Below are 24,085 nucleotides of genomic sequence, written 5' to 3'. Positions count from 1 at the left end.
AATGCTCCCACCTCCTTCCTTGGAGAATCCCTCCCACATCACACACTCTTCACTTGAGGCTTTCTCCTCTTTCCTGCTGATGCTCTGGGAATTGTCTTCCTTCCTTTTTTTCCTTGGCAGAACCTCTTTGTTCCCAGCGGAGCCCTGGTGGACCTCCAGAGTTACCAGAATTCCCGTTTCGGCTCCTGCATCGCCGCCGTTCCCGACCTCAACCAGGACTCCTACAACGACCTGGTGGTCGGGGCCCCTCTGGAGGACGAGCACCAAGGAGCCATTTACATTTTCCTTGGATTCCAGGAGACCATCCTGAAGAAGTACAAGCAGGTGGGCCTTCCTGTGCTTGGTTTTCCTTGTCTTTCATGAGAATAAATACAATTTGTCCATGAAGCAGGACAAATCCACACCTGGGATTTAATTGTTAATTATTATGGCCAGATATTTCCTCTTTTGAGGCATCCTGGAAAAAACATTGGAATTCAAGCATTGGAACAGCAGTGGTGGAGTCCCCATCCCTGCTGGGATTTAAGAGGTGTGGATGTGGCCCTTGGGGACATTTTGTGGTGGCCTTGGCAGCACTGGGGAATGGTGGACTCCGCAATCTTGGATGGCTTTTCCAGCCTGAGTTATTCCATGGAACAGTGGGGAAAAAGGCTTGGAATTAGAGGCAATATTTAGCATTCATTGCAAGGGATTGCTATAGATTAATTAATTATATATTCTTTTTATTTTTAAATTTTATTTATTTATGTGTTTGTTTGTTTGTTTATTACACTTTTGATAAATGTTAAATACGCAGGGTAAATCCAGTAGAAATCTTGGATGGTGCCTCCAGAGAGAAATTGCTTTCGAAGCAAACACTTTCTCTTTTCCAAAGAGAAATTCCCTGGAAAACCATGTTTAGCAGAACCTCTTGGAACGAGGAATTTTCAGCGGCGAGGCGGAGTCAGCCTGGCAAACCCTTGGCAGGCAGGGATGCTCCTGCTGGAATCCAGCCTGGATTGCTCCCATTCCTTTCCAGCGGATCGCGGCCGCCGACCTCGCTCCGGGCCTGATGTATTTTGGATGCAGCATCCACGGGCAGCTGGATCTGAACGAGGACGGACTCGTGGACTTGGCCGTGGGCTCGCTGGGGAACGCCGTGGTGCTGTGGTGAGCCACGGATCCTTGGTGCTCTCTCCCGCTCTCCTCTGCCCAAATCATGCCAAAAATTTTCCAGGAAAAACCGGTCTCCCAACAATCTGGGCCTTTTTTCCTCAATAACCACGCCCTGTCTAACAGGGCTGTGGGATCTCAATACCCTCGTGCTCTAAAAAGATGCCAGAGTTCATTTTCCATTGAGTTTCATCCATAGTTCTCCAGAAGTTCCAAGTTCATTTGTGGGGATTTGCCCATGCTCCTTCCAGTCTGGTTTAATTAGAGCAATAGTTTTAAATATTAATTAATGTTGGGAGAGTCCCTTGAAGCTCTTGGGACGGAGGGTGGCTGTGCCCAGCCGAGATGGGTCACCCTGGGCTCTGCTTGGAGAGCACCTTTGGTCTTCCCAACCTTCTGCAAAAAGGAGGGAAAAGGAGTGAAAAAGGCAAACCTGGAGCTGTGGGAGACTCCAGGATGTCCCTTCCCGAGCCGGAGCCCATGCCATGGCCTCTCCCCACCCCACAGGTCCCGCAGCGTGGTCCAGATCAACGCCAGCCTCCGCTTCGAGCCGCCCAAGATCAACATCTTCACCAAGGACTGCAGGCGCAACGGCAAGGAGGCCACCTGCATGAGGGCCTTCGTCTGCTTCACCGCCCTCTTCCTCTCCGCTCACTTCCAGACTGCCAGCGTGGGTGAGGACAAAATCCCAATTCCTGCCCTGCTCAGGTCTCCAGCCCCATGGAAAACCCAACTTTTGGGATGGAAACCATCCAGGACCTTGGAGGAGCTCACGTGTCCATCACGTGTCGCTCACGTTTGTCCCTGTCCCGGCCGAGTCTCCGGGTTCTGGTGGTGATTCTGCCAAAGAAACACCCCCGGGATAAATCCCACCTCATCCCTCACCTGTTCCCTGGGCTGGGCTCTCCTGGGATTTGCCTTTCCATGCTCCGTGTGACAGGAACGTCCCCGCAGCGGGATGTGCCCGGCCCGCGTTCCGCAGGGCTCATCCATCCCTCCCGCCCCTCACAGCAGCAGGACACATCTGCGAGCCAGATGTGCATTTTCCACAACATCGCAGGGAATCTGTGGAGCTGGCCAGCCCTGCTGTTAAACCCTTGGATGGTGCCGTGACCCCGAGTGATCCCCGGCGGATTCCCGGGAGTCAGCGGAGCAGGGAAGCGATAGCGGCTCAGCCCCTGCAAGCCAGCAGCAAACACTGTCCAAGGAAATCAGGATCCAGAGCCAAGAGAAAAACTCCCAGCGCCCAGAGCAAGAGTTTTGTTTTGTGCTGTCAAATCCAGCGTTTTTCTCCCTGCTGCTGTCCCTGTGGGATAAAATCTGAGTGGGATTTCCTTATTTATTTGATTTTACCTTTATTTCCCCTGGAAATAAAGAGTCACGCCCTGGATGAGCCCCTCTGCTCTGGAGCCAGGCTGGGAGAGCTGAGGGTGTCCAGCCAGGAAAAGAGAAGAATCCAGAGAAACCTCAGAGCCCCTCCCAGGGCCTAAAGGAGCTCCAGGAGAGCTGGAGAGGGGCTGGGGACAGGACACAGGGAATGGCTTTAGGCTGAAAGAGGGACAGATGGGATACTGGGAAGGAATTGTTCCCTGTGAGGATGGGCAGGGGCAGGGATGGAATTCCCAGAGAAGCTGTGGCTGCCCCTGGAAGTGTCCAAGGCTGGGATGGACAGGGCTTGGAGCCCCCTGAGGCAGTGAAAGGTGTCCCTGCCATGGCAGGGGCTGCAGTGAGATGAGATTTTAGGTCTCTTCCCAAACCATTCTGAGATTCTGTGGTTCTCTGAAATCCCTGCTTGGTTGGGAATCTCCAGTTGCTTTCCAGCAGCAGTACAGGAACCAAAGGATCTCCGTAAATCATCCAGGTGAGGGGTGATCTCCAATTCCTCCATACCAGCAGGGGACACTTGACAGGCAAGCAATTCCACGCCTGCACAGATTTTAGACAGGGCCATGCAGTAATTAATCCCCAAAACTCCTCATTTGGAGAAGGGACGCTTTCCCCAGACCTGCCTGGGATTTCCCTGGATTTCCCTCAGCAGGGAATGGGCACTGGGGCCACTCTTTGCCCAGGCTTTGGGCTGAGCTGGGCCTGTCCCTGCAGGGCTCAGGTACAACACGACCATCGACGAGCGCCGCTACTCGCCCCGGGCGCACCTGGACGACGGCGGGGAGCGGGCGCGGGGGCTGCTGCTGCCCGCTGGGCAGGAGCTCTGCCACACCCTCCCCTTCCACGTCCTGGTGAGTCTGCAGCAGGAGAGGTTCTCTCCGGCATCCCTCGGTGCCTTCCCGGGCTGGGAGCGAGCCTCATCCCGCTGGATCCATCCCGCTGGATTTTGATGTGGTCAGGGAGGGAGCTGCCAGCACGTGGCAGCTGCTGGGTCCCCAAGCAGTGACATCACTGCAGCTTCCACGTGCTCCGTTCCACCAGCCGTGTCCTCGGGGAGGGTGTGGGCTCCTCATCCCAGGGTCAGGCTGCTCCTCCTGCTCCAAAATCAGGAATGCTCGTTGTTTTTCCATGGGGAGCCGAGCGTCCCCATGCCAGTCCCTGGTGGTGTCCCCCTCTGGCCCAGCAGGTCCCACCCCGGGGTGCAGAGCTGGTGGACCCCTCGTTTGCAGGGAGCAGCTGATGCAAAAACCTGGCCAAACCCAAACATTCCCAGGGAATGAGGAGAATTTCATGGAAGCCAGACAGGCCTGAGCTGCCAGACTGGCCCAGGCCCAAGCCCCGGCTGAACTGCCGTGAACTTTTGGGAAATTTGAGGCTGGAGCTTGTGATTTAGCCCAAAAAAACATCTCCCTTCAGAGCATCCCTCTGCACCCGGGGGCAAGGCACGGGAGGAGCTCCTAGGGGCTTCCAGAGGGCAGGGTTAGGTGGGATCATGGGAAGGAGTTCCTGGCTGGGATGGAATTCCTAGAGGAGCTGTGGCTGCCCCTGGAAGCATCCAAGGCCAGGTTGGATGGGGCTTGGACCAACCTTGGAGATGGGATCTGTTTTCTGTTACATCCCATCCCTGGGCTGGGGCTGCAGGACAGATCTGTGGCCTCTGGGGACACCCTGAGGTGCTGCCCCAGCCCGGGCAGCCCTGGGCTCCTCTCAGTGTTCTCCATGTGCCACAGGACACGGCGGATTACGTGAAGCCGGTGACGTTCTCCATCGACTACGAGCTGGAGCATCCCGAGCACGGCCCCATGCTGGACGATGGGTGGCCCACCTCGCTCAGGGTCTCTGTAGGTAGCAGCTGACACCTCCCAAAGTGCCACCTCCGTGGTGTCACCTCCCTGGTGCCACCTCCCAAAGTTCTACCTCCCAAAGTGCCACCTCCATGGTGTCACCTCCCAAAGTTCTACCTCCCAAAGTGCCACCTCCATGGTGTCATCTCCCAAAGTTCTACCTCCCAAAGTTCTACCTCCCAAAGTGTCACCTCCCAAAATGCCACCTCCCAAGGCACCAGGGCAGACCTATCCCTGGAAGAACCGTCACCGAGCTGCTCTCATTGTCCCCTCAGGTCCCCTTCTGGAATGGCTGCAACGAGGACGAGCACTGTGTCCCCGATCTGGTGCTGGATGCCAGAAGTGACATTCCCAGTGCCATGTGAGTAGGTGACCCAGAGCATCCTCTGAGAGCGTCACCAGCTGGGGGAGGCTCCAAAATTGAGCCCCAGTCTGCGCTCTGTAAATTCTGACATCACTGGCCCTTCATCCAGCATCACCACAAGGCTGATCCAAGCCCTCCATGAGGTGCTCCTTGGCACTTCTGAGCCTCTCCCTGCTCCCTGCCTGGAAGGAATCCGTGGTTTTTCGGGGAATCCACAAACCAGCGAATATTTGGTGCCATGGTGATGAGTTCCAGGGATACAAATCAGGAAATAACTGCAAGGCTGGCATTACCCACCTGGCAATTACGGGCTTGACTCATGGAAATAATTCCACACTGCAGCTCCGTGGTTACAGAGCTATTCAAGGTTATCCCTGCATCCACAGGAGGCCCTGGAGCTGCTCCGAGGGCTGGAGCCCCTCTGGAGCCAGGCTAGGAGAACTGGGAATGTCCACCTGGAGAGGAGAAGGATCCAGGGAGAGCTCAGAGCCCTTCCAGGGCCTGAAGGGGCTCCAGGAGAGCTGGAGAGGGACTGGGACAAGGCATGGAGGGACAGGACACAGGGAATGGCTTTAGGTGCAAGAGGGATCAATGGGATATTGGGAAGGATTTGTTCCCTGTCAGGGTGGGGAGGGGCTGGGATGGAATTCCCAGAGAAGCTGTGGCTGCCCCTGGAAGTGTCCAGGGCCAGGCTGGACATTGGAGCTTGGAGCCACCTTTGCTATTGGCACGGGATCTGATTTTTCCTTACATCCCAGCTGTCCCAAGCATTCCTCATAATGTTTGAGAAAGCGTCGCACCATTGGCCAAAAACCCCCAAATTATGGACGGTGGGAAAAACCCATAACTCCTCTTTCAGCACAGCAGGACAGAGGGAGGGCAGGGATTTCCATGGTCGTAAAATCCCGGGAATGCCTGTTCTTGCAGGGAGTTCTGCCGGAGGGCGCTGCGGAGGGGGGACTGCTCGGCCTTCAGCCTCTCCTTCGACGCCTCCGTCTTCGTCATCGAGAGCAGCAGGAGAAGGGTGGCCGTGGAAGCCACGCTGGAAAACCGCGGGGAGAACGCCTACAGCACCGTCCTCAACATCTCCTTCTCCAGGAACCTCCAGCTGGCCAGCTTGATCCCCAAGGTGAGCTCCCGGGGGAGATCCAGGCTTTTCCAGAGGTGCTGCTGGTCCCGGCCGGGCGAGAAAGCTGCAGCCTAAAGCAGAGCCCAAATCTGTCTCCATCCCTCATAAATCAGAGCTGTTTATGGGCTCTGTTTCTAAGCACTTCCAGCTCTTTATTTTGGAAATACAAAAATGGTTGAGTTTTAAGAGCCTGAGCGAAGGTCAAACACAGAGGAAATTATTTCCCTCTATTTTTCTCCTGCAGTTGTTTAAAAATACTCCCTGCACATGGCCAAGTTCCCGTCAGGAACGAGTTTTTGCAGCTGAGAAATAACTTCTGGAAGTAGGGGCTGATCATGGGAATGTGGCCACAGCTCAGCAGCGAGCCGGGCGATGCCACCTCTCCATGGCTTTCCCTGGATGGTCCCCCAGTGTCCCAAAAATGTCACTGCCCCACTCACTCGATCTTGGTGCGACTCCTCCCTGTTCCCAGTGAGGTTTGGGAATGTGCTGATGCTGCTGAGCCTTCGCTCACCCCCCCATGACTTCATCCCCGCCCGCAGATCCCATCTCCTTTGTTTTTCTCCAAGCCGTGCCAAGGGAAAATTGTGGGGCTTGCTGCCCACAAAATAAGAAAAATGCATTTTTTGGAGATTATTCCAGACGAAGTGAGAGGAGCAGGGAAAATCCCCGGGAGGGTGAGGAACAGCAAGCACCAGGCAGCAGTGGTTGTAGGGAATATTTGCAGCTGGTCATGGAGAAGTCACGGATATCAGGCTCCTGGCTGTCCCTCCTTATCAAGGAGCATCCAGAGGAGATAGATATCTGTGTCTTATAAATAAAAAGCGGCTGTGGCCCCAAAAAGTCCATAATTTCAGCAGATGAGTGGAGGAAGCTCCAGGCTGTTGCTGGTGGCTGGTGCTGGGATATTCTGGCTCCTAGGTAGGAATTTTCCAGTGGCAGCAGCTCAAACTGACCCCTTGTGGGATAAAAGCTGGAATAGCTCATCCTGTCATGGTGAGGATGGACAGCTGCCTACAAGCAGGCTACAACATCTGGAAGGGTTGTGGAGGAGACAGAGCAGGGTTGATGTCCCATCCCATCACATCCCATCCCAGCTCTGCAATGGGCAGGACCTTCTCCAGCCTGCCTGGAGAGGTGGAAGGTGTTCCAGCAGCAGGAATATTGGTGTTGACATGAGGGAATTCCAGCTTAGCTGGTGGCCATGCACGATAACAGCTCATGTTGTCTCTCAGTGCTTCCCAACAACTCCTCATCACAGAAAAATCAGGAATGCCAGGAATGATCAGGTTCATTCATTCACCGCTGTAATTAAATTCATAAAGAGGATTTACATCAGGAAACTGGGACTTGCTCCCTAGAGATGCTCCTTTCCAGGAACATCAACAAATGCATGGGAAGAATTCCCAGCTCCAGCGAGCAGGGGGGGTTGGATGACTGGCTGGTTGCTTGCATGGTCCTTTGGTTGGATTTTGGTTGGTGGTTGGTTGGTGGTTGGTTGGTGGTTGGTTGGTGGTTGGTTGGTGGTTGTGTCCTTCCTTCATTTATTAGTTTGTTGGCCAATGATTGATTGGATCTTGGTTGGGTTTTGGTTGGGTTTTGGTCATTGGTTGGTTTGTCATTGGTTGGGTTTTGGTCGTTGGTTGGTTATTGGTTGGTTGCTTGGTCATTGGTTGTTGTCGTTGGTCATTGGTTGGGTTTTGGCTGTCAGTTGGTTGGTCATTGGCTGGTTGGTCATTGGTTGGTTGGATTTTGGTTGGTTGGTCATTGGTTGGTTGGATTTTGGTTGGTTGGTCATTGGTTGATTGTCCACTGGTTGGCCATTATTTTGTTGGCCATTGGTTGGTGGTTGGCTGGTTGTTTCCCCAAAGCCAAGGCCCATTTTGAGCCCCTAGGTGTTCCCAGTTTCCCAAAGAGCCGGCTCCCGGGGCTCATTCCCGGTGTCCCAGACCCTCCATGGACAGGACTTCGTGTCCCGTTTCAGGACGACACCGACATCAACATCGACTGCGCCAGTGACGACAAGCACCCCACCAGGAGGGTGTGCAACGTCAGCTACCCCTTCTTCCGAGCCAAGGCCAAGGTAGGACATTCCCAACTTCCCACTCTGCTGTCACATGGACCTTCTGCCCCCAGGGTCACATCTGGGCAGCCCTGAGCAGGATTTTGAAGATTTTTGGTTTCTTCCCTTTTGGAGTTTGAAAGGCATCTTAGGAAAGCTGGGATCCTCAGGAGAGCCCCAAAATCCATCCCAGCTCCTCCAGCTGACAGAATTTGCCTTCAGCCCTGTGGAAGAATTTAATATTGGCTTCAAACCATGGATGGGAACTTCCCTGAGCTGATTCCCTGCAGGATGAGGCTCCTTCCCTGCCTGAGAGGTTTTCCTTGCTCTGAGGTGCCTCTGGATCCTGCTCAGAGCCAGTCCAAGCTCCCATGGATGGTGGCATCCAAAACAGCATTCCCAGTATTGGGGATGAGCCCAGATCCAGTTTATCATTTTTATAAACCATAAACCCTTGGGAAACATCAAATTCAGTTGGGAAAGAAATAGTGGGGAGATCCATTCAGGATCCACTTGGAATCCCACCTGCCACCCATGGGAAAAGGGACCAACACAAGCAGGACGTGGAGATAAAATCTCCCCAGCTCCTGTATCCGTCTGAAACCTTTCCTGGATTATGATGGATGAGCCTCAGGCACCAGGCTCGGCTTTGAAGCTCCCAAAAATCCCAGTGGGATGCCTGTGGCTGCACGAGGAGCTGGCTCCCCATGACCTACGGGGTCGGGAATGTGTCCGTGGGCCATCAGGTAGTGCTGCTCCTGCCAAAACAAAGACAGGCTGGAAAAGGAATTTTGGCTCCGGAGCCGCGGGAGCTTTAATATTCCAGTCAGCTGTGCCGGCCCAGACGGTTTGAGGTCACTGCAGATGTGACATTTATCACATTTATCCCGTTTTATTGGTTTTGGCTCTCTCCAGCTGCCTCCCCTTCCCGCCGATCCCGGGCCTCTGGAGGGATCTGCTTCCAAAGGGAGCCGCTCGTTGCTCCCATGGCAGGGGCTGAGAGAATTCCTGCAAATCCTCTCTGCCTGGAAAGGCTCTGCTCAGTCCTGGTGGCATTGGGAATTGTGTCTCCCGCAGGGTCTCTCACTGGCCCCGCTCAGCACTTGGGATTTTATTCCCTGGGATGTTTTTCCCGGTGTTTTTCCTGGTGTTTTTCCCTTCTCCGCAGGTCGCTTTCCGCCTGGATTTTGAATTCAGCAAGTCCGTCTTCCTGCAGAGCATGGAGGTCTACATGGTTGCCAGCAGGTCTGGGGATGCTTTCTCCCTCTGGAATCATGGAATGGTTTGGGCTGGAAAAAAAGCCCATCCAATCCCATCCCTTCCCTGATCCCAGGGTGTCCAACCTTGGACAATTCCAGGGATCCAGGGATCTTCTCTGGGCACTCCAGGATGTAGCTGGCTTTCCTTGGGATTCCTTCCTGCAGAGCCAGAGGTTTTCCATGGCACAACCCCATGGAGACTCAGCTGCTGTGGGTTATCCCAGCCCCGTGCTCCCAAACCCGGCTATTTTTATTTATCTGGGGATTTACATCCATGATTTTTCCATGCCTGTGGAAGCTGCTGGGCTCTGCTGGATCTCCAGCCACTGCTGCTTTCTCATCCATGCTCCCACCGCAAATATTTCCCAGGAAAAAATATTTCCTAATAATTTTACAAAGTTCTCCTTACTCCCCATTCCTGCACAGGTAAAGATTTCCACAGGGAAATGTGGGAAATCCAGCAAAAAAAACGGAAAATCCTATGAAAAGGGGAAATCCTGTGAGGAAGGGGGAAAACCTTGCAAAGAAAGGGGAAATCGTACAAATAAAGGGAAAAATTAAATCAACTTAATATTTATTAAATTATTAATAAAGAATAGAATTAATTGGCTAAATTATTAATATTAATTAATGAAATGTTTTACAAATTCACCAAGTATTATAGCAGAGGAGGATTCCCCTGCACCCCTTCAAGCTGCTGGGGGTGACACCTCCCTCCGAATCATTTTCATGATAAAAATCCCAGAGTAAAATCCTGCTTTGACCAAAATGCAATAAAGTTCAGCATTCCCCAAAAAAATTCCCAGGGGGATTTGGCTGCTGCCTGACCCCCTGGCCCTGCTGCTGTTCCAGTGACAGCGAGGAGAAGGAGAGCACCAAGGAGGACAACGTTGCCCACCTCAACTTCCAGCTCAAGTACGAGGCCGACCTGCTCTTCACCAGGTGAGGGGTTTGGGATGCAGCTCCTGGGAGGTCATGGATTGGGAAAACCCCTTGGGAAAACCAGCTGGGAGCAGCCTTCAAACCCAGGTTTAATTTGGGAATTTATTGAAAAACCAGGAGCCATAAAGTCAGGGAGAGCTTTTTATAAAATTGGCGAGCCGTGGGGAGCTGGACTCTGCCGATGTTTAAAGGCATAAATGTTATTAAAGAGGTGTGAGGGTGAGTTTTTATGGGGGAAAAAAGGGAATTCTTGGAGGTAATAATGGCCATAACAGGTGTTCCCGGTGTCTGGGCCAGCGGCCATCCCACAAAACCATCGGAGGGAAGCTCAGCTGTGGGACGAGCGTGGAATCACCAGGAATTCAAGTCTGGGACAGCCAGGGATGAAGGCAGAGATAATTTAGGAAGCTGCTGATGGGAAAATCAGGGATCCCAAAGCACATTCCCTGGCACTGCTTGCTGGAATATTTTGGGGATTTTTCAGCCCTTCGGTCATTTTATATTTTTTACTCAGACACCACGAATAAAATTCCTTTAATATTTAGGATTTATGGGGAGTGAGGGGATTCTCCAGTTGGTAATGAAGAGAAAACCTGGAGGGAAAGAAGAGCACAGAAAATATCAAATTTGGGAATTTTGGAGTGGAAAAGGAGGGAGAGAATTTGAAGGAATGTGAGGATTTTGGGGCCATCACAGGTGCTCCCGAATGGGTTCCCACAGGATATTCCTGGCTCTTTTCCCACCTTTCCAGCTGCAAAGCAGGGATTGATTTACCTCCTGCAACATCCAAACCTCAGCCAGGGCCTGGGGTGGCTCTGCTTTATTAAAGAGGCGAGAAAATCCTACAAAGAAAGGGAAAATCCTATAAAGAAAGGGAAAGTCCTGCAAAGAAAGGGGAAAGTCCTGCAAAGAAAAGGGAAAATCCTACAAACCCCTTTGTCCCACAGGACGTCGAGCCTGGACTATTTTGAGATCAGATCCAACAATTCCCTGGATAGATCCAACCCCATCGGGCCCCCCTTCCACTGCACCTTCACGGTGAGCAGGAACCGGATCCCTGAGTTCTCCTGGATTTGGGATCTGCCCCGGGAGCAGGGATCCCCGATCCCAACACATCCCTGTGCTCTTCCCTGGCAGCTGCAGAACCTGGGATTCTTCCCGGTGCAAGGGGTGACCCTGAAGATCACCGTGCCCGTGGCCACCCGGGCGGGCAACCGGCTCCTGCTGCCCTCGGAATTCCGGGCAGACCAGGTAGGATGGGATTAAGGTTTAGGATGGGATTCCAGCCCAGTTTAGGGTGTGACTGCAGCATGGTTTAGGGTGGGATTCTGTCCCACTTTAGGATGAAATTCTGTCTCAGTTTAGGGTGGGATTTCAGCATGGTTTAGGATGGGATTTTCTCCCAGTTTATTATGGGATTCAGGCCTGGTTTAGGATGAGATTCCAGCCTGGTTTAGGATGGAATTCTAGCCCAGTTTAGGATGAGATTCTGTCCCAGTTTAGGGTGGGATTTCAGCATGGTTTAGGATCGAATTCTGTCCCACTTTAGGATGAAATTCTGTCTCAGTTTAGGATGGAATTCCAGCCTGGTTTAGGATGGGATTCCAGCCCAGTTTAGGATGGGATTCAAGCCTAGTTTAGGATGGGATTCCAGCCTGGTTTAGGATAGGATTCTGTCCCAATTTAGGATGGGATTCCAGCCCGGTTTAGGATGGGATTTCAGCCCAGTTTAGGATAGGATTCTGTCCCAATTTAGGATGGGATTTCAGCCCAGTTTAGGATGGGATTCAAGCCCAGTTTAGGATGGGATTCCAGCCTGGTTTAGGATAGGATTCTGTCCCAATTTAAGATGGAATTCCAGCCCAGTTTAGGATGGGATTCAGGCCTGGTTTAGGATGGGATCCCAGCCCTCCAGCCACATCCCACAGCGAGCCAAACTCAATCCCAGCTCCAGCAAATCCTGGGGGGTGCTGGGGATCCCCGATTCCATCGGGATGGGGGCACGGGGAAGCCACTGCCACAATCCCGTGTCCATGCTGGAATTCCATCAGCTTCTCCCACAGGAAAATACGACCTGCAGCATTTGGGGGAACACCACTGACTACCGCAGAACCCCGGCGGAGGAGGACCTGTCCCGCACCCCACACCTGGTACTCGCCTGCTCGGGGCCAATCCTGGCTCCAGGATATCCCAAAACAGGGAAAAACCTGCACTAGGGATGGCCCATGGATGTGGGAGGGGCACGTGGACGCATGTGGAATTTTTTAGGAGATTTTTAAGCCCTTCAGTCGGTTTATTTTTATTTTTCCTCTCAGCCACTGTGACTTAAGCCCTGTTAATACTCAGGATTTATGGGAAGTGAGGGGATTCTCCAGCTCACAAAGATCAGGATCATTTTTCCCCAAGGGAAAGCTTGGAGGGGAAGAACAGCAAAAAACCCAGCAAAACTGGGAATTTTGGGGTGAAAAATGGGGAGAAAATCTGAAGAATTTGGGCACACAGGAGGATGGACACGTGGGGTCCTCCCTCCCTCAGTGCCTGCCAGGGATGAACCCCAGTGGGATTTTCCCTCCTTCTCCAGCCGTGATCCCACATTTCCCTTTGCAGAACCACAGCAACTCCGACGTGGTTTCCATCGACTGCGAGGTGAAGCTGGCTCCCAACGAGGAGCTGAACCTGCACTTGCGTGGGAACCTGTGGATGAAGTCTCTGAAAGCAGTGAGTGCTCACCAGAAAATGTGGATTTCAGGCAGAAACCCCCCAAAGGAACCCTCACACCCCAAAATGTGGGAGTTTTCCCTTACCTAGGAATGCATGGAGTGGATTTTCTTCCCAAAACCACTTATCCTATTGGATCATGCATCTACAGTGCCTCATTATGGATTATTTAATTCCATAATTTAGTAATTAATTCTAATTTAATTAATCTAAAACCTCTTTTTTCCCATCATTCTGCCCCACTCCCTGCCTGCCCTGCATCCTCCTCTCCCATGAATCCAAACAGAATCCCTGTGGATACAAAGCCAAGGGGATGGGATGGATCCCGTTGGGAATGGGGTCTCCTTTTCCACGTGGGATGCTCATCCCAGCCCAAGGGGACGGGAGGGATCCCATTGGGAATGGGGGCTCCTTTTCCATGTGGGGTGCTCATGCCAGGCCATGGGGATGGGATGGATCCCGTTGGGAATGGGGGCTCCTTTCCCACGTGGGATGCTCATCCCAGCCCATGGGGAATGGGAGGGATCCCGTTGGGAATGGGGGCTCTGTTTCCATGTGGGATGCTCATCCCAGCCCTCTCCGTGCAGCTGAAGTTCAAGGCACTGAAGCTCACCACCATCGCCGCGCTCCAGCGGCGCTTCCGGAGCCCCTTCGTTTTCCGGGAGGAGGATCCCAGCCGCCAGGTCAGCCCAGGGATGGGGGGATCCAGAATTTCGGGATGCTGCCACAGCCTGCCCTGATCCCACTGGGAGAATCCCTGTGGATGGAGGGACCCAGAATTTTGGGACCCTGCCACACCTTACCCTGATCCCACTGGGCGATCCCCATGGATTGAGGGACCTAGGTCTGGAAGAACTCGGTGCAGCTGTGGCCAGAGCCGAGCTTTGATCCTGGAATCTCCAGATTCCACAGGGAAAACTGAGCCAAATCCCTGGTGCAGCATTCCCAGAGGAAGGGCTGTTCAGCATTCCCTCTATCCCCTTTTCCCCGCCATTCCTGCCTGGAATCCGCGGTGTTTTCTCTCCTCCAGATCACGTTTGAGATCTCCAAGCCCGAGGAATCGCAGATTCCCATCTGGATCATCCTTGGGAGCACCTTCGGAGGTCTCCTGCTCCTGGCCCTGCTGGTCCTGGCGCTCTGGAAGGTGAGCAGCCCCCGGGCCGTGCATTTTGGGGGATTTTTGGAGATTCCCATGCGTGGAGGAACCCTCTGGATCCGTATCCCGCGCCCCACGAGCTCCTCAACACACCAAAAACCCTCAAAACCTCCTCAAAAATCCCCTTTTCCATTTATAAATTATATCCAGGACCAACCTCCAGCTGCTATACTGTTTAAAACTCCTGGAATAGCAGCGGGATTTTGTTTCTCTTCCCTCCCCACAGCTCGGGTTCTTCAAGAGCGGGAGCCGCCGGCGAGCGGCCGAGCGGGAGCAGAATTCCCACGGGATGGAGTGACTCTGCCGGGGCCAGGAGCCCCCTCCCAGCTCCGGAGATTCCCGGGATCCCGAGGGATTTGGGGGCTGAGCTTGGCTTTGCAGCAGGACCAGAGAACACCCCTTGTGGGACAGCACTTAGAAGCCATAAAAAAACCCCTCAAACCAATGGAAAATTCCCAAAAAAAATCTCCTCGGAGGTGCTTTCAACTGGGGTTCCATAAAAACACCCCTCAAACCAATGGAAAATTCCCCAAAAATCTTCTCAGAGGTGCTTTCAAATGGGGTTCCATAAAAAAAGACCTCAAATCAACCAAAAATTCCCCAAAAATCTCCTCGGAGGTGCTTCCAACTGGGAATTCACCAAGGTGGCAGCAGCGGGGACGAGGGGACGCCGACGTGAGGGGTCCCTGAAGAGGAGCTGGAAAACTCCTTAAAATAATAATATTATCCCAAAAAAACCCCATGGATTGCTCCTGCCCGTGGCGGAGCTGTCGCAGGCCCCGGGCTCTGCTGGCCACAGCTCTCAAACTGCCTTCGTTAAGAGGAGTAATTAAGTGGAGGCGTTAATTAGTCTGAATGCACTGAAGGAAATTCTTGTGATTTCAAGCACCTTAAACGCCAAATCTCCGTGTCCAGCTGTACATAATTCTTCTAAAAACAGGAAGGAAAAGAAGGGGGGAAAATTTAAAACCCTGCCAAAAAAAAAAATTAAAAATTAAGAAATAATTTCGAAAAAAATTGAAATCGTTTAAAGAATTAATTAAAAAGCAGTTGGATGAGTTTTGTCCCAGCAGAGCAGTTTGGGGAGCCCACGTGTATCATACCTGTACATAGCTGGTGCCATGGAAATCATGGAATTTTAAGGGCGGGAATGTGCCCTCGGCATAGCGGAATTATTTATGCTAATATTAATTTTATGGAGAAGAGGGAAGTGGATTTTTTTGGATGCGGGATGAGGTTCGGGAAATACCGTTCCTGGTATTTTTTAAGAATTAAAAATATGGTATTTTAAAATTCCTGGTGTCTGTTCCTTTTTTTTTTCTGTGGATTTGAGGGGGGCGGCTCTGGCATGGAGGGCAGGATGGATCCTGGAATTTTTCCATCATTTATTTCTGTGGGATGTGAGGTTGTCCAAGGACGTTTGAAAGGGATGAGCAGTCAAGTGAAACCTTTGGGAGAAGCAAACTTGGAAAAAAATGGGATAAAATAAACTCCCAAATGAGACATTCCATCCTCAGCTGGAGTGGGAATTCTGCATTTCCCAGGTTTTGATGGACTGGGAGCTCAGGGGTCCGGCTGGCGTGCAGGGAAACCCTGTAGTCAGATATATTTTTATATATATAAATATGTAATATATAAATACATCAACACATTTTATATATTTATATTTTTATACATACACACACGTATTTGTTATTACTTTTTATTTCTATTATTATCTATTATTATTTATGTATTAATATATATGTTATGTGTATTAAATTGTATATATATGTGTAACATATATAATATATATCATAGATATATGAATAAAATCATATATGTAGTATATATTATATATTGATTAATATAATATAATATAATATAATACTTTAATATAATACTTTAATATAATGCAATATAACATTTTATGTTAAATTATATATTATATTATATACATATGTGTATATATAATGTATATTATATATTATATCTATAACTATACATATAATTTATATGTATATGTCTAGAATATATATGTATAACATATATGTTCATGTAATATATATATACACATAAATATTTAAAATATATAAATATATATAATTTATATATTTTACTTATATCTATATATATTATATATATTTAAATATATTTACTTATATATAAAATACATGTGCACACACACATATTTTATATATATTTGTGAGTTTATATCTATGCATAGACATATACCTACACACACACTATATGTGCATATACATTTGTAAATAATTTTACTTTTAGACTTTTAAAAATTGTTATATAGATGTGTGTGCACATATACAATATAGATGTGTATATATAAAATATATGTGTGTGTGTGCATAAAGTATAAATACTTTAAATTATATGTAGATATAGAAATAAAAAAATATATATTTATATTTTATGTTTTCTATAAATATACAAAAATTATATATATACATTGATATCTTTTTATACATACAGCTAATATATTTATATCTATAAATACATTGATATATTTTATATATATATACACACTGATATATTTTATATATATACATACATTGATATATATATATATACACAAATTTTTATATATCAATATATTCATATATATATATATATATATATCTCAATACACTGATATATTATATATATATAAATACTTTTATATATATATATATATATATATATATATATAAAATTATATCTATGAATTTCCACCCTTGTTGCCCACCCCCAGCCCCCCCTGGTGCCCGGTGCCCATCCCTTGCCACGGACACCAGGCACACTCCAGGACACAATTCCCACATTTCTGTGGAGCTCAGGGTGCACCTGCCCCGTTCCTGTTCCTCTCCCCAGCCTTTCCCAAGGAATATTTGGGAATCCCGGATTTCCAGGACCCTGCCAGCAGCAAGGGCGGGGTTGGAGGAGGCTGTCCCCAGTCCCTGGATGGGAACGCACTGTCCCCATCCCTGTTTGGGATTGCACTGTCCCAAATCCCTGGGTGGGATTGCACTGTCCCCAATCCCTGTTTGGGATTGCACTGTCCCCAATCCCAGGGTGGGAATGCACTGTCCCAATCCCTGGGTGGCTCAGTCCCTCTGGATCCCTCGGGACAGCGGGATCGGGATTCCAAGGCCTGGCTCAGCTCCGGGTTTATTTCTAGGCCGGGTTTATTTCTGCCTCTCCCAGTTCTGATCCTGCTCCATCAACATCCCAACCCCCTGCAGCACGCGGCTCTTCCCAGGATTTCACTCCGTGCTTTTCCAGGAAAAACAGCACCTGGAGGCTCCAAGGAATTTTATCAGGGGCTTTAAGTAACAGGGAGAGCAAAGGGAACCTCACAGCATTTAATACTTGGGAGGGAAATTCCAGATCCTGGAGAAGATCCCGGGATTCCCAAGCCTCACCCACAGGTATTCCCTATCCTTTGCCAAGAGCTCTTGGTGACACAGGGAAGGTGGCAGGACAGCATTCCATGACACCAGGCAGCAGGAATTCACTGGGAAGCAGGAGAACAACCGGGCACAGGCTGCAGGCAGGAGCAGCCTTCCCACAGCAAAGACCTTCCTCTGCTTGGAAGTATTTTGGAATCGACAGCCAGGAATTTTTATTGTTACTTTGGAATTCTCCTCAGGAAAATGACACCTTCCACTATCCCAGGCTGCTCAACCTGACCTTAGGACAATTCCAGGGATGTGGCAGCTTCCCCAGAGAACCTAAAGCTGACCCTAAAGCTTTTCCCCCAAAGGACACAAACCCTGGACAAAAACCAGGAATTGCAAGGTAATTCCACATTCAATGTTTATTTCTTTGTCATACAAATAGAAACGTGTGCCCCAAATCTCGCCTGAAAGTTCTACCTGGATTGTTTTTAAAAAAACCCCACGGAACATTCGTTCATCCTGACGGTTAAAAAGCTGCGTGGGAAAGGAACAGAGGGTTCAGGAGCCTTGTCCCAACAAGTGACATTTTCCTGCTGGAGCATCTGCCACTTCTCCCAAAGTTCTCAAGCGACAACGTCCCCGTACAATCACTCGCTCATCAGCAAAGAGGTTGATGAGAGGAGAATATTTTTTAATTTTTTTTGTAAAAATCAGTTTTAAGAAGAGATTTTCCTACTGGAAGGAGTAAAAACCATGAAAAATCCTCAAGTCCAATTCAGGGAGGCACAGACTCCAACGCTTCTTGGAAAAGCCAGGTTCAAGGAAGACTCTCTTTGGCGGCAGACGGCTCCGTTAGGAAGATACAGCATCTGGAATCCAAGAGTGCAGCTGGACAGACTTTGAGTCAAAAAAAAGGTGCGTGTTGAGCGTCGAAACAACAGAAAAAACCCAAGTTCAAAGCAGTTTGAAATGTTGGGACACACACAAACACAAATTCCCTACCCAGTTTCTAGGGATCCATGCATGATGTTTGGATAGGAGCGACGGAGCTACGGAAAAAGAAACGATGATTCCGGTTATTTTCAGTCAGCGTGGAAGTGGGTTTTTGTCCATAGGTCATTCAATACTTACTGCAGCAGTGTCAGTGAAGAGCCTGATGATGGAATTCAGCCCCTCAGAGCCAAATTTCCACCTGCATATCCTAACAGAGCACCCCTCACATCTGTAGCTGTAAATTTTTATTTAAAACACAACTTTTAAAACGTTGCCAACATCTTCAGCACGAGCTGAAAGGCATAAGAGCACGGTGAGGTATGAGAGCAACGCACTGCTCTGGGGGTGGACACTCCACTTTTAACCCAACCACCACAGAATTCCCAATTTTTCTTTTCCCACCTCATTGTGAGGAGTTTGAAATCCAATTGTGCGAATCGTGTCGGACACGGAACGTTTGACAGGAGTTACCTGTGGGATTCTTCTCGTGTCGTTTAGAAAACCAAGAGCTAATGAAGGGATTCATTTAATCAAAAAAAGAAAAGGACCAAAATCTCAAACACCAGATTCAACTACAGGACAACAATGTGGCTTTTCCTGCCCCCCGCCCTCCACCATCTCCACCCGAGAACTGAGGCCGCAGACGGAATCCAGAGGAACCCAAAACCAAAGGAATGGAGAAAAACAACTTCATGGACACGGGTGTATTCTGCTGTCTGGTGTCGTCCCGGGATAGCACCACCACAAAAGGTTGGACACGGCCTAGTGGAACTGGACAAACTCCTCCAGAGTTCTGGGGATCTGGTTTTGGTAGCTGATGTTGTAGATCCGCACGGCGCGGGCAGCCAGGCACTTGAGACTCAGCTTCATTTGAGTTTTAAGGAGGATTTCGGACACCCCGGTGGTACTTTTATCCAGAGGGGTTTTCTTCTGCTTGTTGGTCATGTCCGTGTGGGCGCCGGCCTCCACCAGGCTGATGATGATGGAGTGCAACGTCAAGAAGTCGCTGATGGGCCGGTGGTACTGCACGATGATGTGCAGAGGGCTGTTCCCCTCGTTGTCCACGGCGTTGACGTCGGCGCCGCAGTCCAGCAGGAGCTTGGTGACCAGGGCGTTGGGGAAGCTGCACACGTCGTTGGTGTGGAAGTCGTCCACGGGCGTGCCCGAGTTGACGGCGTGGTGCAGCAGGCTGGAGCCGTCGCGCGTGCGCGGGTCCAGGTGGATCAGGTTGTAGATCTGCTTGTTGATGCGGGACTGGTCGTCCTCGCTGCACTGCGTCTTGGTGGAGATGCACACCAGGTAGAGGAAGGTGAAGATGTTGCACTCGTAGTTGTCCACGGCCGTGTGGATGTCAGCGTCCGGGGTGGTTTTGATGCGCGCCATGCCCTGCTCGATCTCCAGCACGCTGCAGCGCAGGACGCTCTCGATGTCCTTGGCCTTCACGGGCTCGTTCAGGTGGATCATCTGAGAGAAGACCTGAGCGAACCTCAGCAGGTCCTTGTGGGTGTTCCTGTTGCCCTTCTGCCGCAGGTGCAGGGCGTGGAGCCAGAGCTTGATGCACTGCTCGAACTCCATGTTGTCCGCGTAGACCGCGCCCCGGTAAATGATGGGGTGCGACACGTCGATATTGTCCGAGCCCAGGATTCTCTCCCGCACTATGAGGCCTTCCATGTGAAGGGCATCTCTGTCCTGCCTAATGGACTCTAACTCCTGAGGCGTCCTGCATTCCGACCTGTTTCCGTAAGCCTCGATCCGGGGAAGCACCTCCTTCTCGATGACGTTCTCGCTGTCGCGGTACCTCTCCAGCATGGCTAAATATAAATAGTGGTAAGTCTTCAAAATGTCGTAGTTCTCCCTGTCATTGGCAAACGAGGCCCCCAGCAGCTCCAGAGCTTCGATCCTGCTCCTCCTGTCGCAGTCGGCGTGAGCCAGCAGCAGCTCCACCACGTCGGCCTTGCAGCTCTCGGCGGCCACTTTGAGCGGCGTCATGCCGTGGCCGTTCACCATCATGGCCGCCTTCCACTTGACCAGCTCCCTGACGATCTCCAGGTGGCCAGCCTCGGCGGCAAAGTGCAGGGCGGTGGCCCCGCAGTGGGCCTTGGCGTTGGGGTCGGCGTGCTGCTCCAGGAGGTAACGCACCACGTCCGTGTGGCCCTTGTAGGCCGCGATCATCAGGCAGGTGTTGTCGTACTTGTTGGCGATGCTGATGTTGGCGTTGTTCTCCACCAGGTACTTGACGATGTCCAGCCGGCCATCGAAGCAGGCCGCCCGCAGCGGCGTCGAGTTGGTCACCGTGGTGTGGTTGACGTTGGCGCCGTGGCTCACCAGCAGCTTGACCACCTCGAAGTGACCGGCGCCGGCCGCGCACCACAGCGCGGTGGCCCCGTCGATGACGAAGCTGGGGACAGGAGGATAAGGAATTAGGCTGATGCTCTTCCAAAAGCATCCCACACCCAGCCACCAACGGGGATTTTACAGCCAGCCCATCCCTGGATTCCAAGGAACTCACCGGGATTCCAAGGAACTCACTGAATTCCAAGGAACTCACAAGCACAGAACGGCCGACAGAGCACACGGAGCGTTGGAGCTTCAAAGCAGCCAAAGGGGTTTGGCCACCTTGAAGATCCCACTCACAAACTCCAGCCTCAGTTTGGAGAGGTCTGGCAAGAAGAGTTCTAAAATTATCCCTTCAGTGCCATCAAGTGACATATTAAAGACCAAGAAAAACCTTAAAATGGATATTTTGACACCAAAAAAAATCAGATTTAGACACCAGCATCAGCCCTGGCAGCAAAACCGGCTTCAAAATTCCTGATCACTTTTCCTGCCCCCTCTCCCTGAGCTGCAGTTCCCAGCACTTCCCTATTTGAGATCCCGTGCCCTGAACCAGCCCAGCAACCTGGTGACACAAATGGAACCTCAGGAAGAAAATAAAACCCAAAAAAGCAGAAGTTCTGGGCTGGGCTGCTCCACAGAGCTGTGTCACATGAATAACGGGGAAACAAGGGGACAGAGCCTTCTTTTTAAGCTGTTTTCATTCCCTTAAACCCAGCACACACAATAAAGGATTTGCCTTTCTCATTCCCTGATTTTTGAAGGATTGAAATGAAGAAACAGGCAGGATTCACACACGCTCAAGGCCCGTCCCAAAAACACAGGAAGGACAAACATTTCCAGACAGCCACGTTCCCCAAAGTTAAAACATGGTAAGATCAGCTGAAATTTCACTTTCACAGCGATTTTTAATTATTATAAAGCCCTCGCAGCTCCACAGCAACTGTTTGTAAATCCAACACCTCCAGAGGCTCTTCAAGATCTCAGAGAGAATTCCCAGTGAGAAGTTCCTGATTTTGTAAATAACTCCATTAAAATATTTATGTATTGAAGCAGGAGGAGAGTCAGGAGGGGGATTTTTTAGGAACCCGAGGTGATTTGTTGGTGTTTTGAGGTTCCCAGTGGAAAGCCCACGGGAGAGGAGCTGCTGAGCCACCTTATCTGAGAAAAACAATCCCTGGGGATCACATGGGCTCTGCTCCTCTCTCTGCACCCATTGTGCCTCCCACAACTCCTCCTTCAATCCGTGCCAGGCACAGCCTCTGGAAAACATCCCCACCCCAGCCAGGCAAAAATCCAGCATCTGCTGCCTGGCAGGAAGTCCTTCCTCCAGGGATTCTCACCCCAGGAATTCTCAACCTGCTTCTGACTGGGAAAAAAACCCCAAAAAAATACAAAAACCAAAAAACAAAAAAAAACCCCAAACAGCCAAAAAACCAAAACAAACAAAAAATCCAAAAACAACACAAAAAACCACACACACTTAAAAAAAAAAAAAAAAAACACCCCCAAAAAAAAAAGGAAGGACTAAAAATCAAACCACACAGGGAAGTGGCTCTGCGTGTGAAAACCGAGCAATGTGAGAACCCTTCCTGATGGCACTGTCACCTGTAGCAGCAAAAATGTCCCCAAAAGGCCACTCTGGCCCAGCAGAAGCTCTCTGGGCTGTGAATATTATCCTGTCCACAGCTTCACATGGGGAATTCCTAAATGGAAAAGTCATCTATGGCTCACAAAGCATCAGGTGGGATCTCCAACCACACGGGCATTTTCTACCAGAAAATCACCAAATTGTGACCTCCCTGTGGCCTCCAACACCCACGTGATGTTTAGGTGGGGGTGTCACAAATTCATTTCCAAAAACAGCAGCAAGGAGGGCGCTGGGCACTGCCACCCTGTCAGCCTGCCCTCTGTGCCTGGGAAAATCAGAGCTCAGCTCCTCCTGGGAGCTCTGCTGAGGGCAGGGGAGGGATCCCAGAGCACTGAACAGCCTTGGAAGGGACCAAAAGCACCATCAAAGCCCAGCAGGGCCTACCAGGGCCACCAGGTCATGGAATAATCTGAGGTGGGAAGGACACACAAGCACCACCAAGCCACAGCACAAGCTGGGTTGGGAAGGGCTCCCAGGGCCATCGAGTCACAGAACAGTCTGAGCTGCAGGAGGCCCACAAGGCCAGTAAGGCACAGAATCACAGAACAGCCTGGGCTGGAAGGGGCCCACAAGGACATCAAGTGACAGAATGCTGAGCTGGACAGGGCCTGCAAGGGCACCGAGTCACAGAATAATCTGAGCTGGGACCACAAGGACCACCAAGTCACAAAACAGAATCCACAAGGACCATCAAGTCACAGAATCCTGAGATGGAAGAGATCCACAGGGTCCAGCCCGAGTTGAAGAGGCCCACAAGCACCAACAAGTCACAGAATCCTCAGCTGGAGAGGCTCCACAAAGACATGAAGTGACAGAACACTGAGCTGGAAGGGCCCACAAGAAGCACCAAGTTACAGGATAATCTCAGTTGGGACCACAAGGACCACCAAGTCACAAAAGTGACAAGTTGAAAAGAACCCACAAGGGCCTTGAAGTCACAGAACACAGAACTGGAAGGGCCCCACGAGGACCACCAAATCACAAAACAGCCCGAGTTGAAAAATACCCACAAGGGCCACCAAGCCTCAGAACACTGAGCTGGAAGGGCTCACAAGCACCACCAGGTCACGGAACAACCCGAGCCGGGACCACCACCACCTCACAGAGGAGCCGGGGCTGTAAAGAACCCACCGCCAAGCCACAGAGCCCACACAGACCAGCGGGTCAGGGGATTCCCTGCGCTGGAGAGGGCTCCCGAGGGCAGCGGGAGCCCCAGAGGCCCGCACGGCCCTCCCAGCCCTGCTCCCCGGCCGTGCCCGCCGCGCCCGGCGCTGGCCGGCCCGGGCCTCACGTACCCGTCGAAGCGGACGGTGCCGGTCTGCTGCGTGTGGACGCGGTAGTGCTCGAGCAGCAGCCGCACCACCTTGGCGTGCCCGTTGCGGGCGGCGATGATGAGCGGCGTGGAGCGCTGCCCGCCGTGCTGGCTCACGTAGCCCAGCAGGTACTTGATGTCGCTCTCGGAGCGGTTCAGCAGCAGCGCGGCCAAGGTGAGCACGCGGCCCTCGCTGGCCGCCTTGTACACGTACCCCGCCAGCCCCTCCATGGCCGCCTCCGCCTCCGCGCGGCCCCGCCGCCCGCAACGGCCCCGCTCGGGCCGGCCCGGCTCTGCCCCGGCCCGCTCCGTCCTGCCGCGGCGCCCCGCGGGGCGCACATGCGGCCGCCCCGGGGCCCGCCGCCCCCGGTGCTGCCGCTGCCCCGGCCCCGGCCCCGGCCCCGGCGGG

At 51.3% G+C, this 24,085-nt stretch overlaps 2 protein-coding genes across 4 annotated transcripts in view; one reads left to right on the top strand and one right to left on the bottom strand.

Annotated features, from left to right (window-relative positions):
* Positions 1-15,305, top strand: part of ITGA11 (integrin subunit alpha 11) — a 41,410-nt gene extending 26,105 nt beyond the window's left edge. For both annotated transcript variants that reach the window (XM_064388505.1, XM_064388504.1), the window contains exons 14-30: positions 121-324; positions 1,019-1,149; positions 1,660-1,826; positions 3,253-3,389; positions 4,269-4,379; positions 4,658-4,743; positions 5,674-5,875; positions 7,860-7,958; positions 9,106-9,182; positions 10,049-10,138; positions 11,086-11,176; positions 11,276-11,389; positions 12,202-12,288; positions 12,746-12,856; positions 13,444-13,539; positions 13,887-14,000; positions 14,239-15,305. In XM_064388505.1, the coding sequence (XP_064244575.1) occupies positions 121-324; positions 1,019-1,149; positions 1,660-1,826; positions 3,253-3,389; positions 4,269-4,379; positions 4,658-4,743; positions 5,674-5,875; positions 7,860-7,958; positions 9,106-9,182; positions 10,049-10,138; positions 11,086-11,176; positions 11,276-11,389; positions 12,202-12,288; positions 12,746-12,856; positions 13,444-13,539; positions 13,887-14,000; positions 14,239-14,310 (1,989 nt within the window). In that variant the 3' untranslated portion in view covers positions 14,311-15,305. The remainder of the gene's footprint in view (positions 1-120; positions 325-1,018; positions 1,150-1,659; positions 1,827-3,252; positions 3,390-4,268; positions 4,380-4,657; positions 4,744-5,673; positions 5,876-7,859; positions 7,959-9,105; positions 9,183-10,048; positions 10,139-11,085; positions 11,177-11,275; positions 11,390-12,201; positions 12,289-12,745; positions 12,857-13,443; positions 13,540-13,886; positions 14,001-14,238) is intronic.
* Positions 15,306-17,787: 2,482 nt separating this feature from the next.
* FEM1B (fem-1 homolog B) lies at positions 17,788-23,990 on the bottom strand. Of its 2 annotated transcripts, none has more exons than XM_064388496.1 (2): positions 23,660-23,990; positions 17,788-20,777 (listed from the first exon to the last, which is right to left on the bottom strand). In XM_064388496.1, the coding sequence occupies exons 1-2, from the start codon at positions 23,905-23,907 to the stop codon at positions 19,142-19,144; spliced, it is 1,884 nt and encodes a 627-aa protein (XP_064244566.1). In that variant the 5' UTR covers positions 23,908-23,990; the 3' UTR covers positions 17,788-19,141. The 2 variants fall into 2 exon arrangements, with proteins under 2 accessions (XP_064244566.1, XP_064244567.1); XM_064388497.1 differs by having other exon boundaries at positions 23,891-23,922.
* Positions 23,991-24,085: the final 95 nt, after the last annotated feature.

This window comes from Passer domesticus, chromosome 14 (assembly GCF_036417665.1).
Source record: "Passer domesticus isolate bPasDom1 chromosome 14, bPasDom1.hap1, whole genome shotgun sequence".
NCBI classification, from domain to species: domain Eukaryota; kingdom Metazoa; phylum Chordata; class Aves; order Passeriformes; family Passeridae; genus Passer; species Passer domesticus.
This window is presented reverse-complemented; position numbering and strand designations above follow the sequence as displayed.

Coding starts and splice junctions, on each gene's coding strand:
- FEM1B (XM_064388496.1), bottom strand. CDS start 23,907: ATGGAGGGGCTGGCGGGGTACGTGTACAAGGCGGCCAGCGAGGGCCGC. Junction 20,778..23,659: donor GGCACCGTCCGCTTCGACGG/GTACGTGAGGCC, acceptor TCCTGTCCCCAG/CTTCGTCATCGACGGGGCCA.